At 35.6% G+C, this 23,771-nt stretch overlaps 1 protein-coding gene across 1 annotated transcript; it reads left to right on the top strand.

Moving 5' to 3' along the window:
• Positions 1-189: 189 nt before the first annotated feature.
• On the top strand, positions 190-23,757 carry col17a1b (collagen, type XVII, alpha 1b). Its single transcript, XM_073833946.1, has 58 exons — positions 190-346; positions 2,111-2,171; positions 2,383-2,433; positions 2,602-2,706; positions 2,828-3,058; positions 3,163-3,210; positions 3,303-3,332; positions 4,410-4,457; positions 6,000-6,140; positions 6,363-6,536; positions 6,672-6,743; positions 6,856-6,930; positions 8,074-8,136; positions 8,654-8,728; positions 8,837-8,989; positions 9,105-9,194; positions 10,047-10,088; positions 10,186-10,350; positions 10,681-10,914; positions 11,040-11,084; positions 11,219-11,245; positions 11,354-11,380; positions 11,477-11,539; positions 12,968-13,072; positions 13,229-13,282; positions 13,459-13,476; positions 13,581-13,634; positions 13,844-13,879; positions 13,981-14,016; positions 14,109-14,171; positions 14,699-14,734; positions 14,856-14,927; positions 15,103-15,129; positions 15,250-15,285; positions 15,457-15,492; positions 15,575-15,655; positions 15,859-15,894; positions 16,008-16,088; positions 16,177-16,254; positions 16,430-16,480; positions 16,619-16,681; positions 16,780-16,839; positions 16,995-17,021; positions 17,148-17,192; positions 18,044-18,121; positions 18,206-18,253; positions 18,679-18,816; positions 18,896-19,003; positions 19,088-19,195; positions 19,289-19,405; positions 19,492-19,587; positions 19,683-19,835; positions 19,921-20,061; positions 20,260-20,445; positions 21,745-21,915; positions 21,997-22,077; positions 22,187-22,267; positions 23,239-23,757. Exons 2-58 carry the CDS (start codon positions 2,117-2,119, stop codon positions 23,280-23,282), a joined length of 4,659 nt encoding a protein of 1,552 aa, XP_073690047.1. The 5' UTR covers positions 190-346; positions 2,111-2,116; the 3' UTR covers positions 23,283-23,757.
• Positions 23,758-23,771: the final 14 nt, after the last annotated feature.

The following is a 23,771-nucleotide window of genomic DNA, read 5'->3' as shown; positions in this document are numbered from 1 at the left end:
CAGAGACAACGCATCCAGCCACACCTGTGTTCACCTGAACATGTCCTAAAGCTTCAGTTTGCTGAAACATAAAGGATAAAATTGTGATTCCCGAGGGTATTGTCTTCTTTAAAAGTCTGTCTGTGTACCTGCCAAAAAACAGGGGAGTGGCTCGGTATAAACTCCTACCCCAAAGTCCTGTGGAGACTTGCCGATCAAAGAAGAGAAGTTATCAAAAAGAAACGAGCAGCAGTCAGGTAACAGCATTCATACGGCACAGGTGAAGCTGAAGCTGAAGCTCACAGTCAACTCTCAAGGGGACTTTATCTAAAAAAAACATTTCTCTTCAGATTCTCAAGCCTCAAAGGTAAAACATTTTATTATAATGATTTTGCTTTCAAACATTCGAATCGTTTTTCTTTTAATCACAAAAAAAGAGAAAAGATTAATGAATAACGATACAGTTTTGCTTCATTTAGTTTCTATATTCTTTCTTATTTATTATATTTATTGCTTTTTATATGGTTCTATCAGCACGTTGGTCTTCTGAAATAGGCTACTTGTTTATTATTTATAAATGCGAACAATCAGATTTCTTTGCATCTTGTTTCTGTGCGGGACTGGATTAAAGACTAAAACCCAGACTTATTTGACTAATTATGAGACGTTTTTAATGTTTTATTGTAACTGTTTTATTTTAAACTTAAAAGTAAATGTGGCGAAGAAACTGAGTAAAATCTGAAGTGATTCTGAACTCAGGGTTGAAAAGCTCTGCACGGACAATCACCGTTAGCAAATAAAGCCATTATTTGTCTATAGGGGACCATTCAGTGTGTTTAGCTTTTTCATGTATTGTGGTTTGCAGGGAAACAGTAGCTGGTTTTGCGTTTGAAACTGAAGATGAAGAGGGTGGGGTGGTGATGAATTGCTATACTCTCTTCCCTGAAAATATGAGACTTTAAATGTAGCCTACTCGCTAGTCTTTTGTTGGAGCAAATAATTGTCCCGTAGGCGTTATTTTTCATTAACGATAAAAATGGGTATTTGTGGATGTTGGATATGTTTTGGAAATGGTGTGGAATAGTCTTCTGTTCTATAATAATCTTGCCTTGAAATCTGAGTAGAATCTGACAGGAAAGAAAAATCCTTTTGTTTATCAGTGTGCATGCAGTTAACATTTCTTGTTAAAAAATGTCGTGAGGGACAAAGACAGTAAAACATCTCGTAAAATGTACAGGAATATATCACAAATTAAATATAATTGAATAAATAAGTTTATGTAGAATATGCGTAATGTATCGCAGCTTTCATCCAGTACTGTCCTATAGTTCAGTTAAAGCTCTGTTAAAGAATTAGTTCACTTCTAGAACAAGAATGTACTGATAATGTACTCACCCCCTTGTCATCCAAGATGTTCATGTCTTTCTTTTTTCAGTCATAATGAAATGGCGTTTTTTGAGGAAAATATTTCATGATTTCTCTCCATATAATGGACTTCTATGGTGCCCCCGAGTTTGAACTTCCAAAATGCAGTTTAAATGCAGCTTCAAAGGGCTCTAAATGATCCCAGCCGAGGAAGAAGTGTCTTATATAAGATAGAAGATAAGACGCTTTTTTCCTTGGCTGTGATCGTTTAGAGCTCTTTAAAGCTGCATTTTGAAAGTTCAAACTCGGGGGCACCATAGAAGTCCATTATATGGAGAGAAATCCTGAAATGTTTTACTCAAAAAACATAATTTCCTTATGACTGAAGAAAGAAAGACATACATGAAAGAAAGAAAGACAAGTGTACTACTCCTTTAATATACACTCTTAAAAATAAAGGTTCTTTATTGGCATCAATGGTTCTATGAAGAACCTTGAACAAATGCAGAAAAGGTTCTTTATAGTCAAAAAAGGTTCTTTAGATTTTTTAAAATGTACTTCAAAATGGTTATTTTAGGAACTGTTCACTGTAAGGTTCTTTGGAGAACCAAAAATGGTTCTTCTATAGATCAATGTAAAAAAACTTTCTTGGAACCTTTATTTTTAATATTGTAGGTTAGTATATATTTGAGTATGTTTAGATCTAGACTGATTCTGCTTCATAACACACTGATTTTAATGATATTGTTTTGCTTCATTAATTTAGCATGGAATGGATGATTTAAGGCAGCAAAGAAACTATTCAGGAGGAGGTTCAGGAGACAGAGGTAAGGGTGTTTTATTATCTTGAGTTCATCGATTTGCTGTGAACCTGAACCAAAATCTTTTGTGAGGATGTAAAGACTGTGCCACCTAGTGGTTCTGTAATGTTATTGAGAAGCTTGATTATATTGAAGAAGTGGGAACATTTGATTCAGATATATGTTTTTGAATTTCAAAGCAAGAGCTGTATTTATAAGACATGTATTATGAAAACAGGCATCACGGAAACAACAGTCTCTACTACTAGAATTACATCTTTACCTCCACGTAAGTGACCCCGTTCACTTTACTATGTACAAATTATCTGTTCTCACTGCCTTCTTCCTTCACTGAATTTGTGCATCATGTCATAGTGTGGCTGTAACTTGGCCATCTTTTTTAATATGAGGTCAAAGCTTGGCCATTGCTGTAATTTACTGTGTTTTAAACCCCCAGGAGGCTTCAGCGCATCCGCCAGCAAGAGCATGTCAAGCACCTCTGGGTCTTCTGGCCAGGAGAAGAACATTTTGACTCAAAACGGCAGTCCTTTTTTCTCATCCTGTAAGTCAAACATTATTTTCTAGGTTTCAGGTTTTACTCTGATACAGTATCAATGTCTGATATTTAAAATGAACTCATATATTTGTAAATGGCTAAAACTGTCGCTGCTTGTGTGTTTCAGCATCTGTAGGTGTGAGTGCAGGTGGGTTAGGCTCTGGATCAGGGGAGTATCTGGTTGAGGAGACAACTGTGAGCAGGAAGACAGGTTCCTCTGGAGTTTTTGAGAGCATGTCAGGATCGGGAATTGGGTCGAGGGTGAAATCCAGCTCCACTGATGGCACGAGAAGAACACAAGACACTGCTTTGTTAATAGAGAGGAGAAGCAAAACTGCTCATTCTCGTCGTTATGATGGTTAGTCACAGCTGAGACATCTTAAATAAATAAATGGGTAAATTTTTTAAGCATTTATTTGGTCAGTCCTTCATAATTACATTATTATTTTTTTACTTCAACAGGAAGTTCAAGTGACAACTCATCCCCAGAAATAAAAAGAAAAGACTATGGTAAGACCCTCAGACAAATAAAAATGATTAACGTTGTTTTATATGATGGAGAGAAAAAATGTCAGCTTTTGTTTCGATTGCTCTGTTTCCAGGTTCAACTAGAGGAAGGAGTCAAAGCAGAGGTGAGATTATTTTATTACCTTTACCGTCCAATAGTATTATCCTTACATCTTTTTAACTGTAAAAAGCAACTTTACAACAAGGTGTCATTTGTTAACATTTGTTAATGTGTTAACTGACATGAATGAACAATGAACAATACATTTATTACACTTTTTATTAACCTTTGTTAATGTTAGTTTATATTACATTAACAGTGCATTAACTAATGTTAACAAACATAACTTGTGATTTTAATAATGCATTAGTAAATGCTGAAATGAACTAAGGTTAATAAATGCATTAGAATTATTGTTCATTCTTAGTTCATGTTAACTAATGTAGTTAACTAACTTCAACTAATGAACCTAATGAAGCGATCTCTCCAAAACCCTGCCCACAAAAGAACACGCAGTGATTCATAGGGAGTGTTTCTGATTGGCTGAAAATGGTGGGCCGCTCTCCAGGCACACCCTTAATTTAGGCCTTTTCAGAAATATATTACACCCAGGGGTTAAATTGGGCCATGGCCATCCGGGGCTGAGCCCCAGCACATGTCTTAGGCTAGTAACTCATTAGGGATAGTGAACATTCATCATATATTTCCAACAATATTCAGCTTGAAAGACACTCAGAACAGAAATGGATCTGCATCTGTTTTTAAGTCTTGCCAGTTTAAACATGAATGATTTTTAAACCATTGAAGTGCAATAAGCAGTAAAGCAGTTCAGTACTCGCACACTTTCTGAAAGACGGTTTACTGTAAGCACGCACTCAAAACTTGCATACATAAAGCAAAAAAATCTATAGCAACAGTGTATAACAGAAAGCTTATTGCAAAAAATTGTTCCTGTTCTAGTATTTCCCAAGTTTTTTCTAGTAATTAATACAGTAATTTCCACCTAATTCAAAAATCTCTGTAATTTGAAAAGTAGTGAAATGATCACCAGGTTGCTTTTAATGCAACACTTTGTGGTTTCTGGACATTATTGATCAGTTATATTTTTAAATGTATGTGCTACATGTATACACTGGTGTTGAAAGAATGAGGAGATAATTATTTATTCAAATATTTTTGTCTTTCTGTGTTTCTGTTTTAGAGACGGAAATCAGGACCCGGCTACAGAGTGCATCTCCCTCCACTAGATGTATGTTATTCTTCTATTTCTTTCTAATTCAGTTGTTTTAGGGAATCACAATAAAGAAATGTAGGTACAGAACTGTGTAGCACTTAACAATGATCACAGGTAACAGGGAATTTTCCCATAATGTTCACATTTTTTAAAGGTTATGTAAATGTTAAGAGAAAACAAATCTTGTTCTAAATTGTGTACAGTCAGTAAGGACAATACAACTTTCTTATGTTTTAAAAATAAAATGAAATGTTCCTCTAATATTTGCATCACAAAGAAAAAAAATATTTTAATATACTGTATATAAAATGGTGTTTTAATCATTGAAAGGAACATTTAAATTTAACATTCTTATAACATTTTTTAAACAATTAAACGGACTGTTCCTCTAACATTCATATAAAAGAAGAAACATTCGTTATACATTCAAAAACTGGCCATTTTAAACATTTAAAAAAACATTTTCATAACTTAATGGGAATGTTAGCAAAAAGTTCTTTGAACATACACTACCAATCAAAAGTTTATGAACAGTAGTCTCTTCTGCTCAGTGCTCACCAAGCCTGCATTTATTTGATCCAAAGTGCAGCAAAAGCAGTAAAAATTGTCAAATATTTTTACTATATAAAATAGCTGTTTTCCATTTGAATATATTTTAAAATGTAATTTATTGCTGTGATTTCAAATCTGAATTTTCAACATCATTACTGCAGTCTTCATGATCCTTCAGAAATCATTCTAATATGCTGAAAAAATCTACTCAGCTGTTTTCAAAATAATAATAATAATAATAAATGTTGCACAGCAAATCAGAATATTAGAATGATTTCTGAAGGATCATGTGAGTAGAGTAATGATGCTAAAAATTCAACTTTGAAATCACAGGAATAAATTACATTTTAAAATATATTCAAATAAAAAACAGTTATTTAAATAGTAAAAATATTTCAACATTTTACTGTTTTTGCTGTACTTTAGATCAAATAAATGCAGGCTTGGTGAGCAGAAGAAGCTTCTTTAAAAATCACTATTCAAAAACTTTTGACTGGTAGTGTATATTTGTTAACTGGGTTTAAATTAGATATTTTTATATAACTGAATGAAACTAATATGTTGAGAAATGTTTAATCATCCCCTTTTAACATTAAGAAAATAGTAAATAAACATATTTAAAGTTTTTTTCTTTTCAGAAGCTCAAGGGAACGCTATAAGTTGTTTTGTTCAATGCCAGAGCAGTCAGTAGCATGGGAGCCCTGCTGAAAAAAACAGCTAAAACCAGCCTAGGCTGGTTGGCTGGTCTTAGCTGGTTTAAGCTGGAAGTAGCTGGTTTAAGCTGGTCTCCCAGCCTGGCCAGGCTGGTCAGGCTGGTTTTAGCTGGTGGTTTCCCAGCCTGACCAGCTAAGACCAGCCTGGCCAGGCTGGAAAAATGGCCAAAACCCCTCTAAAACCAGCCTGCCGCCCAGCTATGACCAGTTTTAGCAGTTTTTTTTTCACCAGGGAGTGCACGTAAAGGCACGTTTAGACACGACGTTGTGACTTACAGAGATGTTGTTACAGGGACCGAGCTGGATGATGTGAAGAAGCTGCTGAAGGGATCACGTTCGGCCAGCGTCAGCCCCACACGATCTGCCTCCTCCTCCCCTCTCCCTGTACCTCGCAAGGCCAGGACCTTAGACACCAAGGCCTCCACCAATCAAGGTATTGAAAACTGGATTAGAAAAGCTCAAGCTGTTTACAGATCATGCCTTGTTATTAGTAAAGCTTATATATTAGAAAAGACTTTCTACTAGCAGTCAACACTTCTGCCACACCTGCCCATTTATTTTCACGCACAAAGAATTTCAAATTCCCCAGTTCATCCGTGCATAGAGATCTTGAGTTCAATTCCAAGGCATTAAGGCTTTCTTTCAATTCTTTCAGTCGAGCAATATGACACCACTATTGTCGACGCTGACCTGGCCTCATACACATGGAACAGCTCAACACTGCCCTCTACAGTCTCCATTGGTACTCCTTATGCCTTCCAGAGCAACACCAACAACATGTCAACGGGAGCTGCTCTTGTTAACAGCACATCACCATCCTCCCTATCAGGTCTGCACAGTTGATCACTGATCAGTATCACACTCTGTTTATTATACATAAAGCTACTAAAACATCAAAACATTCAGTTAAAGGTACGGTCCTCCAACAGACATAGCTAAATACATGTTTTTTCTTGACTTACAGTGTATGGCTTCCAAAACAATTTAGCTCCTGCGAGTGGAGTTCTAACTTCCAGTGGAGCTAACACACAATCAGGTATCCTCCGAGGCATATAATATTAAATAATTGTGATGACATTGCTTTGACAAATGACAAGTTAATAACATTCCTAGAAAGTATGTTCATTTGTTTATGTGGTTGTTTTTAGTGTATGGAGTGCAGAAGAATTATTTGACAAGTCCCAGCAGCACTCTTGGTGTTGGCACAGGAATCTCCACTGCAGGTGTTTGTTACATTTACTATATTTATATTGTACAACAGAGCTCAACAACAAAAATGGCCTGGGGTCAGTGTGAAAAAAATGAAATCGTCACTTGTTCTGTCACCCCGTCCTGAATTGTCAGAGAAGTAAAGTGTTCTGTCACAATGATAGCATTGTCTAGATGGTTAACATAAATGAGGTCTTGTCGAAATTGCTTGAATAGAGGCTTAGAGGCGGCAGTTAGGATGGAATGAAAATGATCAACAAATCAGTTTTCAGTGTATTCTGTGTTTTTACAAAAAGTAACAATTAATTGAAATTAGAAATATAATATTGTATAAATACACTACTGTTCAAAAGATAGGGGTTGATAAGGTTTTTGAAAGTAGTCTCTTATGCTCACCAAAGCTGCATTTATTTGATCACAGTGAAATAATATTACTTTTTTAAAAAGTTTTCTATTTTATTATTAATTATTAATGAAAGATGATCACATGTCAATTATTCTGATTTCCTGATTTGCTGCTCAAGAAACATTGCTTCTGATGATTGAAATCTTCTGGTTATCAATGTTGAAAACAGTTTTTGTGGAAGCTATGATACTCTACAAGTCAAAAGTTTTTTTTAACAGAAAGATTTTTATTCTTTTTCTAATCTTTTACATTTTCACATGATCCTTCATAAATTATACTAATATGCTGATTTGCTGATGTTACAAAATATTTCTATTTCAGATAAATGCTTTTCTTCTGAACTTTCTATTCATCAAAGAAACCTAAAAAAAATTCTACTCAGCTGTTTAACACAATAATAATAAAAAAAAATTTTTGAACAGCAAATCACAATATTAGAATGATTTCTGAAGGATCATGTGACTGGAGTAAGGATGCTAAAAATTCAGCGTTGAAATCACAGGAATAAATTACATTTCAAAATAAATTCAAATAGAAAACAGTTATTTTAAATAGTAAAAATACATTGTTAACATTGTCTAGATGGTTAACATAAATGAGTTATTATACTGTTAGGGGAGGGCCAATGCTCAGTGGCCTGATTTCAATCTATGTAACATGTTTTTAGCAGTACATTTCTAACATTTATGACTTGCAAAGAGATACTTGACATTTAAACATCTTTGTTTATTTGTTTTGTGTGTATTTTTAGGATATGGAATGCAAAAGAATTGTTCCTCAAGTCCCAGCAGCACTCTTGGCCTCTCCACTGCAGGTGTTTGTTATATATATATATATATATATTCTTTTTTTTTTTTGTTATATTGCACAGCAGAGCTCAACAACAAAAAATATGTTTTGTCAAAATTGAAATAGAAATCTTTTGTAAAATTGCAGTTAGGATGGAATGAAAAAAATTGAAGGAAAAGTGGCTTAGAGGCAGCAGTTAGGATGGAATGAAAAATGTCTTTTCATTTATATGATCCAAAGACACAGCAAAAACTGTAAAAATGTGAAATATTTTTACTATTTAAAATAACAGTTTTCTGTTTAGGTATATATTTTAAAATGTAATTTATTTCTGTGAACAAATCTAAACTTTCTAAGAAATCGTTCTAATGAGCTGATTTGCTGTTCAAGATTTGTCTTATTCCACAATTCAGTACTACATACTTCACAGTCTTTGAAAAGTGTTTTCAGCAATACATTTCTAACAGATTTTAAGTGACAAAGAGTGTGGCAAAGAGATATTTAACATAATCTTTGTTTATTTGTTTTGTGTGTATTTTTAGGATATGGAGTGCAGAAGAATTATTCCTCAAGTCCCAATAGCACTTTTGCTGTTAGCACAGGCGTCTCTACTTCAGGTGTTTGTTATTATCGCTCAGGAAAAAGATTTATGGCTACTGTACAGTAGTTCTTTAAGATGTATTCAGCAAGGCACGATAAACATGAAGACTTTGTGTCATATTTAGGAACTGGAACGAGGACCCTTAATGAAAATGTGACAAAGAAATACCTGACACTGGAGAAAGAGAATGTTCCACTGAAGAGAGAAACTGATGAATTTATCCTGACCAAAGACAGTGGCAAGCAGTTTACCAAATGCACCTCCAATGGGACAGCAGGTAAACACAGGACACTAAATGTTGTATTTAATGTTGCAAAGGAAATTATTTGCAATGTAACATTATCAATGTTGTGATCTACACTAACTGAATACACACGATCTTTGCTTTATAGGGTCGTATTCAGATGTTTCAGTGAAGAAGGAAACAATGGTGACCAGCTATTCTGAAAGTGCTCCTGTGAAGTCTAGCTCTGGAGCACATTGTAAGGAACTTAATTTTCATGTGTCTTGATGATTTTAATATACACGTTTTCATCTTGAGGGATGTTACACTGCCAGTCAAATGTTTTAGAACAGTAAGATTTTTAATGTTTTTTAAAGAAGTCTCTTCTGCTCACCAAGCCTGCATTTATTTGATCAAAACTACAGCATTTTTACTATTTAAAATAACTGCTTTCTATTTGAATATATTTTAAAATTTAATTTATTCCTGTGATCAAATCTAAATTTTCAGCATCCTTACTCCAGTTCTCAGAAAATACCCAAAGAATCTAAAGATCAGCATTTATCTGAAATAAAATAAAATAAAGCTTTTGTAACATTATACATTATACCAGTCGATAGCCTGGAGACAGTATATTTGATTTATTTATTATAGAAATCATTACTTTTATTTAGCAAGGATGCTTTAAATTGATCAAAAGTGGTGAGAACTTCAACTTTCTATTCATCAAAGAAACCTGAAAAAAATTCTACTCAGCTGTTTTCAACTTAATAATAATAATAATAATAATAAATGCTTTTTGAGCAGAAAATCAGAATATTAGAATGATTTCTGAAGGATCATGTGAAGACTAGAGTAATGATGTAATGATGCTAAAAATTCAGCTTTGAAATTTTTAAATATATTCAGATAGAAAACAGTTATTTTAAATAGTAAAAATATTTAAAAATTTCAAAGTTTTTGCTGTACTTTGGATCACGTGAATGCAGGCTTCTTTAAAAACACAAAAAATCTTATGACTGGTAGTGTATTTCAATCGATTTCACTGCTTGACTCAAAGAAATATTAAAATATCTGTTGACGTCACAAACATTTTTTTACCTTTCCAAAGATGGGTCTATATCAGCAACAAAAGATAAAGCTACATATGCAGGTAAAACCTTTTATTCAAATAAACATTCCACATAATACAATATCCAGTCATACTGTATAAAACTGAGAGCTGTCTCCTGCTGTGTGTGTCCTGTCAGAGATTCATAAGGCTAAGGTTGTTGATGACGATGAAGACCAATGTAATTGTGGAGGGGGTGTTTGTGGATGTGGGCCAAACTGCTGTTCCTGGTGGAAGTGGCTGCTGGGATTTTTGCTCAGCCTCCTGCTGCTCCTCGGCCTTCTGTTTGGACTCATTGCTTTAGGTAAGTCTTGTCATTTTAATGAAAGACATGATACATTTATTTCACTTGGGGTACATTTATCGCTAATAAGACAGCTTCATTTTAAAACACTACAGTAGAGCTAGAGGTTTTTAAAATGTGAGGCAAATGATGATTTACATTTTTTTTTTACCTCTGGATTTTTTTTAACTTGGGAGAAAGGAATTGTATCTTATGTATCAATGTGTATTTATTCATAGAGGATTACTGTATGTGTGCAGTTCAACTCAAGATTAGGTTTTCTATCTAATGTAAATATAAGTGCTATTGCATACTGTCTTCTAATCTGTAGCAAATCTCTTCTTCTTGAAGCTGAGCAGGTAAAGAAACTAAGCTCACGTGTCACCGCTCTTGAAGAAATGTCCTCCTCCATGAAAGCCCACACAAGTCGCCTGTCCTCTCATGCTGATGATATCGGCTTATATAAAGATCGAAGTAAATCGGCATATGTCAATTCACTGGATTCGGGTTATTCAGACGACGCTGTGCTGCAGAGAAATATACAGCAAATGCTGAAAGCAGAGCTGCAGTCTGAAGCCATGAAAGGTACACAGTTCTGCTTAGACAGACAAACAACACATGCACCTTAAAATGTACATTGCTTGTAAAATGTCATGCACATGTGCATATATTTAATACAAATAATAATATCAATCATTTTTTGTATCTAGCCTACCTTGCTACTTCAGTTAAAGCTGGACCTCCAGGGCCTAGAGGTACACCAGATTTGTAGTTTTTACTAAATTGCCAGTACATAAAACATGTATACATTCTATGGAGATTTAATAGTTAATAACCTGCGTTTCCATCACTACATCAATCACACATTTGCTCTTTTCACCACTTTTAGGTGACGCTGGATCTCCAGGAACAAAGGGTTTGTACAATTGTAATACTGGCTGCGGAAAAATCTGTGAAACTGTTTAGATTGATTTGTTTACATTCTTAAACATGAAAACTTAAACAATTTGAAAATGTTTTTCAGGAGATAATGGTTTTCCAGGCCTGCCAGGTAAGAATAATGCTTGATCCTCTTGTAGAGCTAGTCTTAACAGTTGTGTAGAATGAAGTCTTAACAGATTTAATTGTTTTTGATGTGCATCTCTAGGTCCACCAGGAATGCCAGGACATCCAGGAAGAGAAGGACAAAAGGGAGAAAAAGGAAGTGCAGGTACCTGAAACATTACACTACACATTTATTTTGTTAAAGAAACCTTCACCATAATTAATTCTCTGTTGAAGTCACAAAGTAAATCATAGGGTTGCCCCCTAATAGTTGATTAACTGTTAGTTGACAAGGAGAGACTCGGTCGAACAAAATTTATTAGTCGCTTAGTCACAGAATAAAAAAATCCACAGGAAGTGGCAAAGTCATGCAGTCCATGATGGACAGATTGTTAATGGCTGGTCTATGTGGCAATATAGTACATCAAGCAGGACATCTAAATGCTCACTTATCATTCATCGACATCAAATATTTTCATCTGAAAGATGTATGTAGTAGCAACATTGCATGGCTGCTTAAAAACTAATGTTAAACTAGAAAAATGTTACGTTATGAAACGTTACGCTTTTGTAAAATAAAGAAAGCAAACAGGATGTGCTTTCTGCCATCTTTGTCCCATATTTGAGCGTGAAACTTTAAAAATCTGTGTATACTTGCCTTACAGACATGAAAAATATATCTATTGAGAGTAAAATGTCTACTTTTAAATAAACCAGTTTAAATAGAAAACATATATTTTTTAGATTATGTAATCCGTATGAAACATGCATAGAGGTGCATCACTACTGCAGAGATGTAGCCTGGGAAAAATCCAGACCCTAATCTATTAAGTTTAAGGGTCTGGCATCAAGCAATGAATAGGGCCTAACTGGAGGGGCGGCACCAAGCATGCATTTGAAACTCTCACTGCACGCAATTGGATAACGCCACGACCAATCACAACAATAAGCTAACTGATAGATTAAACTCTTGCTGTATCCAGTCGGCAAAACAGCAAAAACGTCCTTCTTGCAAAGGAACGATTCGAGCGCGGTTTTCTGTCCCTCTTTTATATGAAAAGCCAAGTCTAACTCGTCCATTGTAGTGGCCAAAGCCGTTTCAAACAACTGGTGTTCATCTGTAGTCATCTTTCAATGTTTACTAAATGATTCCGGACGTCAGAGCGCTGTCGTCATCAGCTTAGCTCGCCTCTGGCCCGCCTACATCAGATACACCGATTTGATTGGTTCCCAGAACTGCTTACGTAATGCAGTAACGTGCATCATTGCTCGATGCCAGAGTGTCTTGCAGAGACAATTCAAATTGTGCTCTCGCGAGACCTCTGGATTTCCAGGGTAGCGGAGATGAGTTATGAAATAATAATTATGAAAACATTAATGCAGTTTTTTCCTGTGGCAAGCTTTTTTCAAGTCCCACAAAAGTTAATAAATGAAGCAGCTGACAGATGCTAATGCTGTAGAATTAACAAGTAATGTAAATTCATACAATTTAGTTTATAGTCCTGACTCAGTTCTGTTAATGCTCTTACTTGTTCTAAAAAAAAGAATGAACTTTTTCCAGATGCCTCATCAAAATTAAAAATGTCTTTGACAGGTGAACATGGTCCAGAAGGACCACCAGGTTTCAGGGGAAGAGATGGTCAACCTGGACCCCGTGGAGAGCCAGGACCCCCAGGATCTGGAGAAAAGGGTGAAAGGGGTAAGATACTACAGTACATGCTTTGAGAATTTGGCTCTTGATAACGTTAAACTTTTAGTATTTAATACATTATAAGTTACAGTTCTCATGCACATCATAAATTTGAGAATAAAACTATTCATTTATAATGTGTCTGTGTATCTGTTTTTTCTTCAGGTATTCCTGGAATTCCAGGCTCTCCTGGTCATGTTGGTCCACCTGGGCCTAAAGGTCAATACACAAAAAAACTATTTATATAAAGGCTGATATTTATTATATTCAGTGAAATTAGCTGTAGAGAATCATTTGAGATTGGCAAATGAAATGCACATATTTATATCGCTAAGCAGTAATGCAATATTAGCATTATTTAATCTTTGTTCTCTTTTTGTTTGTTTGCTCAACAGGTGCTAGTGGTTTACATGGTAATCAATATTTTAGTATTTTAAAATATTTTAGTGCCGTTATGTAATTTTTGTGTTATAAAATAAGTAAATCAAATGTGTAACTAAAAATGTTTTCTGTTCAGGTGAACAAGGCCCTCAAGGTTTCAGAGGTGAAGCTGGCCCTGCCGGGTCTAAAGGTGTGTATCACAACGAAAGCTTAGTGTGTTTTCACAAAGCATTATTTATATTTTTATTAATTAAATTTATACATTACATAAATTATTTATAAATTTTATATATTTTTTATAAAAGTGTTGTTTTTCTTGACATGCTGCTAAATATGTCTTTAAATTGAACCTCTGGGACAAATCAAGTTTTTTATTTTATGAAAAATGTTTCTTTCCAGGTGATAGGGGACTTCCGGGTCCACCTGGAATTAAAGGTTTGTAACCAGTTATACAGTATGTCAGCCTGACATACAATATCCACTTCATTACTGTAGTCATTGTGAATTTATGTGAAATTATGTGTTTGTTGTATCAGGTGATCATGGTGAAAGAGGAGAAAATGGATTGCCAGGTGTGCATATTTATACTGAGCCATAGCAAAAAAACTTGATTCATTTGTGCCAAATATTTGATTGATTGTTAAATCACTATATCCTCAATCAGGTACTCCTGGTGCTGCAGGACGGCAAGGGCCAACCGGCGAAAAAGGAGATAAAGGATCAGCAGGTGAGATTTTTGGCCATTTTATTGTTAGAACAGGGATAGAGTGTAAAGAAAACCAAATCAAAATATGAGAAAGGCTAGAGGACACTGAAGACTGGAGTAATGGCTGCTGAAAATTCAGCCTTTCCATTACAGGAATAAATTACCTGTTAAATGTAATAAAATAGAATATAACTTTTTTAATTGTAATAGTATTTCACAATATTTTTTGTTTATATTTTGATGATAGAGTCTTGGTGAGCAAAATCATAAAAAAATCGTACTGACCCCAAACATCTCAAGTAGTTCTAAATAAATGGACAAATGGGCAGAAATTGTTTGTGGCATTTCTTTGTTAGCCAAAAAAGTTTTTCCCGGAACAATATCAGTAATTTTAAGTAATTTTGCTATATTGTCTAAGACTGGATCTGCTTAGTTGGCTGTGGGTGCTTGGAATATATAAAAGCTCTATTTTTGTCTGGATCTTTAATGCGCATCTTATATTGGTATAAAAGAAGTCCCTAGATAGTAATTTTATCTTTTCATTTTAGGGCCTCAAGGAGCTGATGGTGAAAAGGGCCAAAGAGGTGAGTGTCGTTTTCAGATTTGATTACTCCAAGCCTATTTTTTTTTTCAACTTGTGTACTTATATCCACATCTTTATTTTAATCTGTGTCTGTATTTTGTATAATTTTTGTTCATATCTAGGTGAGCCAGGCTCAATTGGCTTACCAGGAATCAGAGGACCACCTGGGCCATCCGGTGATCCTGGGCAACCAGGTATGAAAACACAAAAAACATGATCCTCATTTTAAGAAAATGACCTTAGCTGCATGTTTCTATCATTCACCCTGTGGATATACACATTCAAATGACTAAAGTTTGATAATGTTGGAAAAATAGCTGATTTGTATTTATTATTTTTTAACTTTTTCTTCTGTTCTCTTTAAATCAGGACCCCAAGGGATTCAAGGACCTCCAGGTAACCTGTCACTTGAACTGCATTGTTTTCTCTAATTTAAGCATTACATTTTTATGTAGTTATACAGTCATAAATACTGTGTATGAAGATATAATGGTGAACATGTTTCTTTTTTTATAGGCCTGCCTGGCAATCCTGGTCAGCCTGGTGCTAAAGGTACTGTTACTGTTTACTGTTTTAGTGAAATAGACTAGGATCAATGTTTAGCTGCTTTTTTGAAGTCTTGAGTTTTTAGCAATATACTTTGTCTCATTATTGGACATTAGAATCATATATGTGCAACCATATCTGTGAATGTCCAAATAGTTAATCTGAAAATGTTCACAGGTGAGAATGGCGAGCCTGGAAGAGTGATCAATGCAGGTAAGACCACATGAAGTATTAAAACACATTTAACATTTCACCATGCAGTCATAAACTTACATTGAGTGCTTTAATTTTGCAGCAGGTTCTAGCTCAGTGGCAATCCCAGGACCACCTGGAAGCCCTGGTCCCCCTGGCCCACCTGGATCTCCAGGACTCTCAGGTATGTTCATAATCTTCACACTTTTAAAAACCCAAAATCAGTCAAATATGTTTTTTTACATATAGAAATTGTTGTAACATTTCAATTAATGACATTTTGTATACTTAAACTAATTAGACTGTTTGGTTACATCAGTATTTTTTTATAATATACTGATACTGATAATACACAGTATAATTTAATATTATGTCTTGTGACACTAGGACCCGTTGGCCCTGCTGGAATTCCTGGTCAGCCTGGTAAATTTCCCTTTTTATCCAGTGTTTCTAAGTAATATTGTAAATTAGTCAAATATATATTATATCCAGATGACCTTCCATGCATTCATCCATCCACCTTGATTTTTGTGCAGGTCCTAAAGGTGATAAGGGAGAACAAGGAGAAGCGGGTATTGGTGTTAGCACTGGTGATATTTCTGCAGCGCGAGCTGAAAGTGAGTCTTTATTTAAAAGATCTAATTTGAACATTAATAACTTATAGAAATGCATTAACATAACACTTGCATATCTGTCATTTTTTAGGACAGTATGGTCCTGCACATGCTGGTGTTACTGGACCACCTGGTCCTCCTGGTCCCCCAGGACCTCCTGGACATCCAGGTACAATAACATTATCCATGAAAGGTTTCAGGAGTAACATCTGTTTGATTTTTTTCCCCACATATATTGTGTTTTAAATGTGAAATTAAAGAGTACATGGAATTATACACCTTTATATATGACAAAAAATGAATTTTATGCTTTTATACATTTAATCAATTTTAACTGTCTATAGGCGCTTCTAGACCAGGACCACCGGGACCACCTGGTGAGCCAGGCACACCAGGTAAAATGAAGTAGAGTAGTTTACACAAACTTTAATTTTATTCATTGGAATTTTATTCATTTTTGCCACACACCAACTCATATTCATATTTTCCTGTAGTAGCATACTCTTCTCAATTCTTTTGTTACTGTCTAATAGGATATGGCAGACCAGGTCCTAAAGGAGACAAGGGAGATCCAGGAAACTTTGTGCCTAATTCAGGTTTGATTACAAGCATACAGTATGTCTGTGATTATGCATTACTTTAAGAGTATCATAGTTTCATAAGTCTCACAATTTTACAAATGCTGCCTACACAGGAACATTTTTCGCAGGACCACCTGGGCCACCAGGACCAGCAGGACCTAAGGGAGCGACAGGTCAGTCTTACTCAGAACTTGTGTTTAGTTGATTCCACTTGTTGGTACCTCTATGTCAGCCTATCTCTAGTGAAGGCACAGTGAAAATGTGATGTCAGAAAGTAGGTTATTTAACTATTATCAGATATCTAATGATATATTTATATGGATTTTAGGTGCACAAGGTCCAAGAGGATACCAAGGTGAGGCTCTCTTCTCCAACCAACATTTAATATTGATCTTAATAACAGTTAAACACATGAAATACTTAAATAGATCATCACATGCTTTATAATAATAATTTATTGGTCATATGTGATTTTTTTTAGGGGAACCAGGTCAGCCTGGCCTTCCAGGGAGTCCTGGTAGAGTTAGTAAGTTACCTTTTTTTTGACAGGTTCATTAACATTGTGACACTTACAGCAGATTTGGTCAATTAATAATTTGAATTATATTTTGTGTGCCTTTGTTTAGTTTGTTTATTAACTAAGCCCCTATAATACTTAAAGCTGCAGCCCATAACTTTTTTGGGTTAAGAATGATCCAAAATCAGTTTTTGGGCAAGTGCATAACCAGCCAGTGTTCAAAACTATCTCCTTACCTTAGCCCGTTTCACAACAGTAAGCTTGTAATAATGTTTTCTAATTTGAGTGGTACTGGTAGGCTTTCGTGGGAAATACAAGCATGCCACCGTTCGTCTTTGCGTCATTATATCACGTTTGTATACATAAAGAACGATTCCCAGCATGTGAGGATGCTACAGGTGGCGGATCATTTTGTTAGATTTAATCACCGTTGGTAGCCTAATTTATTTTAATGCTTTTTCTCCTCAGTTGGTCAGAACAAAAATGGCAGACATGATGACATTTTCCTGTGAAAATTCTTATTTGGGTTATACTTCCAAGACATAGAATATTTGATTATGAATTATAGTGAATATCCAAAATGTTGAGGTGACTGACAACCACACATACTCAGAACATTTGATTTATCCGTGCTGAGGAGCTGTATCAATGCACAACCCACACAAAGAAGATATTTCCATGAATAACTGCAATTGCAGGTTTTTAAACAGAGATGGCAACAGAGAGGCAAAATTTAGGGACTACAGCTTTAATTTATAATAATCTATAATTTATAATTGAATTATTGTAAAGACACCTTAAACCATCTGACACATAAGTGTTCATAAAACAGTATTTAATATTTTTTTTACTTTACATAGTCTCTGAGTATGGAGTGGCTCAAGGTCCACCTGGTCCCCCAGGACCTCCTGGACAACCCGGACGAGATGGCCGTAATGGTAAAACCCTTGAATAAAGATGACAAGACATTGTATTCAGGTTCATTATTAACTAGTACAATAATCTTTAAAATTGTTTCTCAGGGGAACCTGGAGTACCAGGCACATCGTCATACCGAGGAGAATCAAGAGGTAAAATATTCAATAATGTTGTGTTGTATATGTTCACCCAAAAATTACAACCCTAATGTTGTTCCAAATCTATAAGACTTTCTTTCTTTCTTTTATTTTTCGTTCAACACAAATTGCATAATTCTTTTTCATATTCTCTAATCCTATTTATCTTTGGGTAAGGAAAATCTTTAAGCTATTGGCTTGTTTAACCACAGTCTTCACTTCTTTAGTTTTCACTAAGCTTCTTGGGGGGTGACACTAATGATAAAACCATATTCATTGATATAAAATTTAAAAAGTTTGATTAGGTGTGGGTATAATGGATGCGCAGGAACTGTTTGGCAATAACACTGACCTCCAATAGAACCATTATTAGATTATCAGAAGAAGTTCCCAAAGCAAGACAGTAACGTAACTCTTGTATCACTTTTTGTTGCCGTCAGTATCGGGAGCAGTTGAGGTCGCGGCTCAAGGGCGGCCTGGTCCTCCAGGACCTCCTGGTCCACCTGGTCCTCCAGGTCATTCTAGTGGATCCCATTCTGCTGCAGACTATCGTCGTTACATCGCTGAGTATATGCAGAGTGAGTACCTGTTCATTTGAATAATCACATTCCTCCTCCTGAAGGTCATTTCCTCATGAATGTGACATCCTTTTCACAGGTGACAGCATGAGGCAGCATTTGTCTAGTATTCAGGGTCCACCTGGTCCACCTGGGCCTTCAGTGTCTGTTGAGGATGTGGCATCTCGGGTTATCGCTTACATTCAGCGTAAGTTAAGATCTGCTGTGTAACATGTAATATATGTCTGTGAATTCTGCTGCATTTGTGGTAAAATGTATTATTTTGATCCAGGCTCTGGAATTAGTGGTAACAGTGCTAGCCATGGTCTTCAAGGACCTCCAGGACCTCCTGGTCCACCTGGAAGTATAAGTGCTGAGTACATCATTTCCCTATTACAGAGTGAGTAAACCATGTCAGACCCACTTGTGTATAAATAGCCATTTGAATGTTGAATCTCAGAATTGACCCAATGACTTGTGCACTTCTGCTCAGGAGAAGATGTGAGGCGTTATGTGGTTGGTCCTCCAGGACCACCGGGTTCACCTGGAATTAGTGCTAGTACCTTTAGTGCACAGGAAGTGGCAAACTATGCCATCAGAATGATGAATGGTATGTTTTAAACCTGAATCTTAAATGTTAAAGCTGCAATAGGTTGAATTCTGTCTTTCTAATGCCATTTGTGATTTTGTTTTTAGAGCAGGGGATAACAAGCAGATCTGGACCACCAGGTCCTCCCGGCCCACCTGGCCTGCCGGGTGCTTCCTACAGTGATATAACCGCTCTGCTTCAGAGTATGTTTATATGTTTATGTTCAAAATTATTTTGTTTTAGAACATCCAAAGGGTTTCCTTTTTTTTCTTATATTCCACTTTGAATATGTTTGCAGAGTCAGGGCTTAGTGCAAGTGTTGGACGTCCTGGGCCCCCTGGGCCTCCTGGGCCTCGAGGAATACAGGGACCCCCTGGTCCGCCTGGCATTTCAGGAGGCTCCTCTGGAGTTTCAGTTTACAAACTAGAGGACATCCAGCTCTACCTACAGAGTGAGTGTTCTCTTGTTTCATTGTACTGTCTGATGCATATTTGTAGTTTTGTGAAAAACTCATTATGTGATTCTCTGGTATTCAGAATCTGGTTTTAGGGGACCTCCTGGCCTACCTGGTCCACCAGGACCCCAGGGACCTCCAGGAGACACTAGGGGCCTTGTATCATATACAGGATCTTCTGCGCGAGAACAGATCCGTGCTGAGCTGCAGGACTACCTAAACAGTGAGAGTCACTCACCACACACTCTAATCTGGAAATTGACACCTCAGTGTAACTTTTCTTTGATGGACGTTTGACTGATTTTAACAAGGGATCTCATTCTATTCTACATTGTCAAAAACCATCCTAGATATCTTTGACCAGTTCCTGGAAAACATTCTGTGGTTGCCGCATCAATAAATAGTCTGATATTTTTTTCAGGTGACACAATGAGGCGCTACGCTCATGGTAACCCTGGCCCTCCCGGACCGCCTGGTCAGAAGGGTGAACCTGGTGAACCTGGACAAAGTTACCACAATACCAGAGGCCAATACCGCTATGGCTCAGAGATCAGTGAACCAGTGGACTACTCCAATGTTGCAATCAAAGTGACTGATTACATTAAGAGTGAGTACAGTATCATTCCTATGCACCAGAGATATGGTCTATGTAAATAAAGCAGTAAAATTAACTTAACCTTGTGATTCCTGAAAAAATATTCACATTTGAAATGCAGAAAAAAAAAATAGAGTTATAGTCATAGGTATACTACAAGTTTACTATCTTTGAGAGTGAGCCATTGAATCATTAATTTAACCAATTTGTTTTATTCTCTAAGTAGGTACACTTAAGAAAGAACAGTAGAAAAACTAGAATTTATATTAAAATAATCAATTTTAATTTATTTACAAGTGTATATATATATACACACACACACACACACACACACACAAATTCACTCTTAATTATGTGCCTACTGTGATTTCTGTCTTGTCACATTCAATTATAAATTGTACATTAATCACTATTATGGAAGCCTGTTTCTGCCACTGAATAAAAATAAAAACAGGTAATTGCAAGTTAAACAAGTTTTATCTCATAATTCTGACTTTTTTTTTTAGAATTTTGATATATAAACTCGCAATTAGTTATAAAGACTTGGAATAGTGGAACATAAACTCACAATTCTAACTTTATTGCTCACAATTCTGACTTTTTTAAAAGATATAAACTCACAATTGTGAGTTATAAAGTCCCATTCTGAGGACAAAAAAGAAAAATATGTTCTCAGAATTATGAGTTTATATCACAATTCTAACTTAACTCGCAATTCTGAGAAAAGTCACAATTGTGAGATACAAACTTGAAATTCTTAGAAAGTAGTCACAATTGCGAGATAATCTCGCAATTCTGAGTGAATTCATAATTGTGAGTTTTATTTTTTATTCAGTACTGGAATGGTTTTCATACACAATAGATTTCAATTCAAAACCGAGAAATTTGAGTCGTTGAGTTTGAATAACTGATTATTGTTTACCATTTTTGTCATAAAATAGCTATCATATATAAATGTACTTACATCTTCACACATTATATGAGCACTGTAAATTTGAACATAGTAATCATTTCACATTTTCAACTATATAGTGGAGAAATATATCACAATATCACAACTTTTTTTTTAAGCGAGTCATTGAGTCATTCACATAATTGATTCGTTCAGAAACACTGACTCATTTAGGATGCTTTGGCTTTGTTTGGTACTACGAGTATTTAGCAATGTTGTGTCTAAAAGAGAGTACAAAAATAGTACAAAATACTAATAATAAGCAAATATATCCATTGTTGCCATAGTCAGGCAAACACTGTGGACAGATGGTCAGTCCATCACAGTGCTAATAAGCAAATCTTGATTGTTTCCTTTAGCTCAAGGTTTACTGCAAGACCTGACAGAGGGATACTGGAGAACGCACGCAGGAAGAGTTCAAGGACCTGCTGGGCCTCCTGGTCCTCCCGGTCCCCCCGGCCAACCTGGGTACAGCCGTGTGATTGGTACATATGGAAACGTGACAGCTGACTTAATGGACTTCTTTAAAAGTTAGTATCCACTTTTTGCATATACTGAGTGATTATAGACATATTTATTCCTCATTCCTCAAACATCATTTATCTTCTCAGCACATGGGACCATTCCAGGGCCTCCTGGCAGGCCAGGACTCAAAGGAGACAGAGGATACCCTGGACCCAAAGGAGAAAGAGGTACCAGTCATGATCCACATAGCCCTACTGGACAAGAAATGAAGTGCTGACTGCTTGAACATGAAAATGAAGAGCTGTGAATATAAAACTCTTTGTGTGTGATCTACAGGGGAAACGGGGAGCGCAGGGATACCTGGCCTTCCGGGACAAAGAGGACCAGAGGGACCCAGAGGAGAAAAGGGTGAAAAAGGTTAGAAAACTACATAATCAGTTTTAGTATAATTAGCTTCTCATCACATTAGGGCTGTCATTGTTTAAAAACCCTCGACTGCTTTTTACCGTTAAAACACCGGAAGTGGCTGCATGATATATTTAACCTATTTTAAAGCCACAATAAAGCATAATTCTATTGTAATTTCACCAACACTTTGATTAAATTAATATATGTGATGCAGGTTTAATATTATTTACATACGTGTAGGTTATGTGTGTGCGTTTCAGTCATGCTCTATTCACAGTAAATGCTGCTCCACACAAACAGTTGTCATTAATGTGTGGAGCATCTCAAACAACATCTCTGCATACTGTTGTGAGTTTGGGTTTACTATAACGTTCATCTGGGAGTGCAGTGTGCACAATTTCATCAGATTGCTAACGTTAACGTTAACTGTACTCAAACCTTATGTTTTGATGTCCACATATTCAAGAAATTACAGTGGCAGTAGCATTTCTGTCATAAAGAAATGGACAAATATCCAAAATTAAGTGAACGTTTGAATAAAATGTTGTTCAGTCAATATTTAACAAGGATTAGATTGAGCAGTAAATTGTAAAAACAATCGTCAGGCCGTTGTTATGATGCATAATGTACGTTGGTCTATTGTTTATGATACATTATGTATTTTAACAGTTTTGTTTAATAAAACCATATTACTTTATGTTGATACTTTATTTGAACTAATTATTATTGCCTTATTGCTATTATATATTTATGTTAAGTCATTTTAAAGGCTATTGCTTGCTTAGGTCTATTTTTATTACCTCAAATAAATTATAATAATCCGATTACTCGATAAATCGTCAGAATAATCGACTTGATTACCAAAAATAATTGTTAGTGACAGCCCTACATAACACACTGTATTCAATGTTTTTCAAACAGTATCTAAAAATCATCAAACAATGACAATGATGAGATTTTATCTCTATTTTTAACTTTAGGTGATTCTGAGACTGGTCGATGGGTTCGAAGCAAAGGTGTGTAAAGGCTTTCGCGGATACGCTGAAGGTGTGAAGAAACAATACTTAACAATACCTTAAAGAAGATAAATTCATAAACAAGCCTCTTTTTATGAAGTAAAACAGCGCAGAGGCTTGTTTGGGTCCTATTTTTTATCACACTATACAGTTTTATAATCAGCCGAATGCATGCAATATTATAATCCATACATTTCAAACAATTTTCAGCTTTACTAGCATGGGTTTAAGACATCAGTCTTAGTTTTTATTATGTATAATTTAATATAGCACTTGAAATGTACTTTTTACCCAGTCCTGGGCTTTGTAATTGTTTTTTGCATTGTATGAATCTTTTCTATGGTGATGTTTTGCATTGCAAATGCACTTTTTTAAAATTGTAACATGGATGGTAACACTGAACGAAAAAAGAGATCTTAAACACTTTACTATATGCTGTCAAGTCATTTTTACAAGTAAAAAGCCACTGATTGTGTAACAGAACTGTGTGATTTGAT

This window comes from Garra rufa, chromosome 2, assembly GCF_049309525.1.
Source record: "Garra rufa chromosome 2, GarRuf1.0, whole genome shotgun sequence".
Classification (NCBI taxonomy): domain Eukaryota; kingdom Metazoa; phylum Chordata; class Actinopteri; order Cypriniformes; family Cyprinidae; genus Garra; species Garra rufa.
Note: the sequence above shows the minus strand (reverse complement) of the source record. Positions and strands in the feature narration are given on the sequence as shown.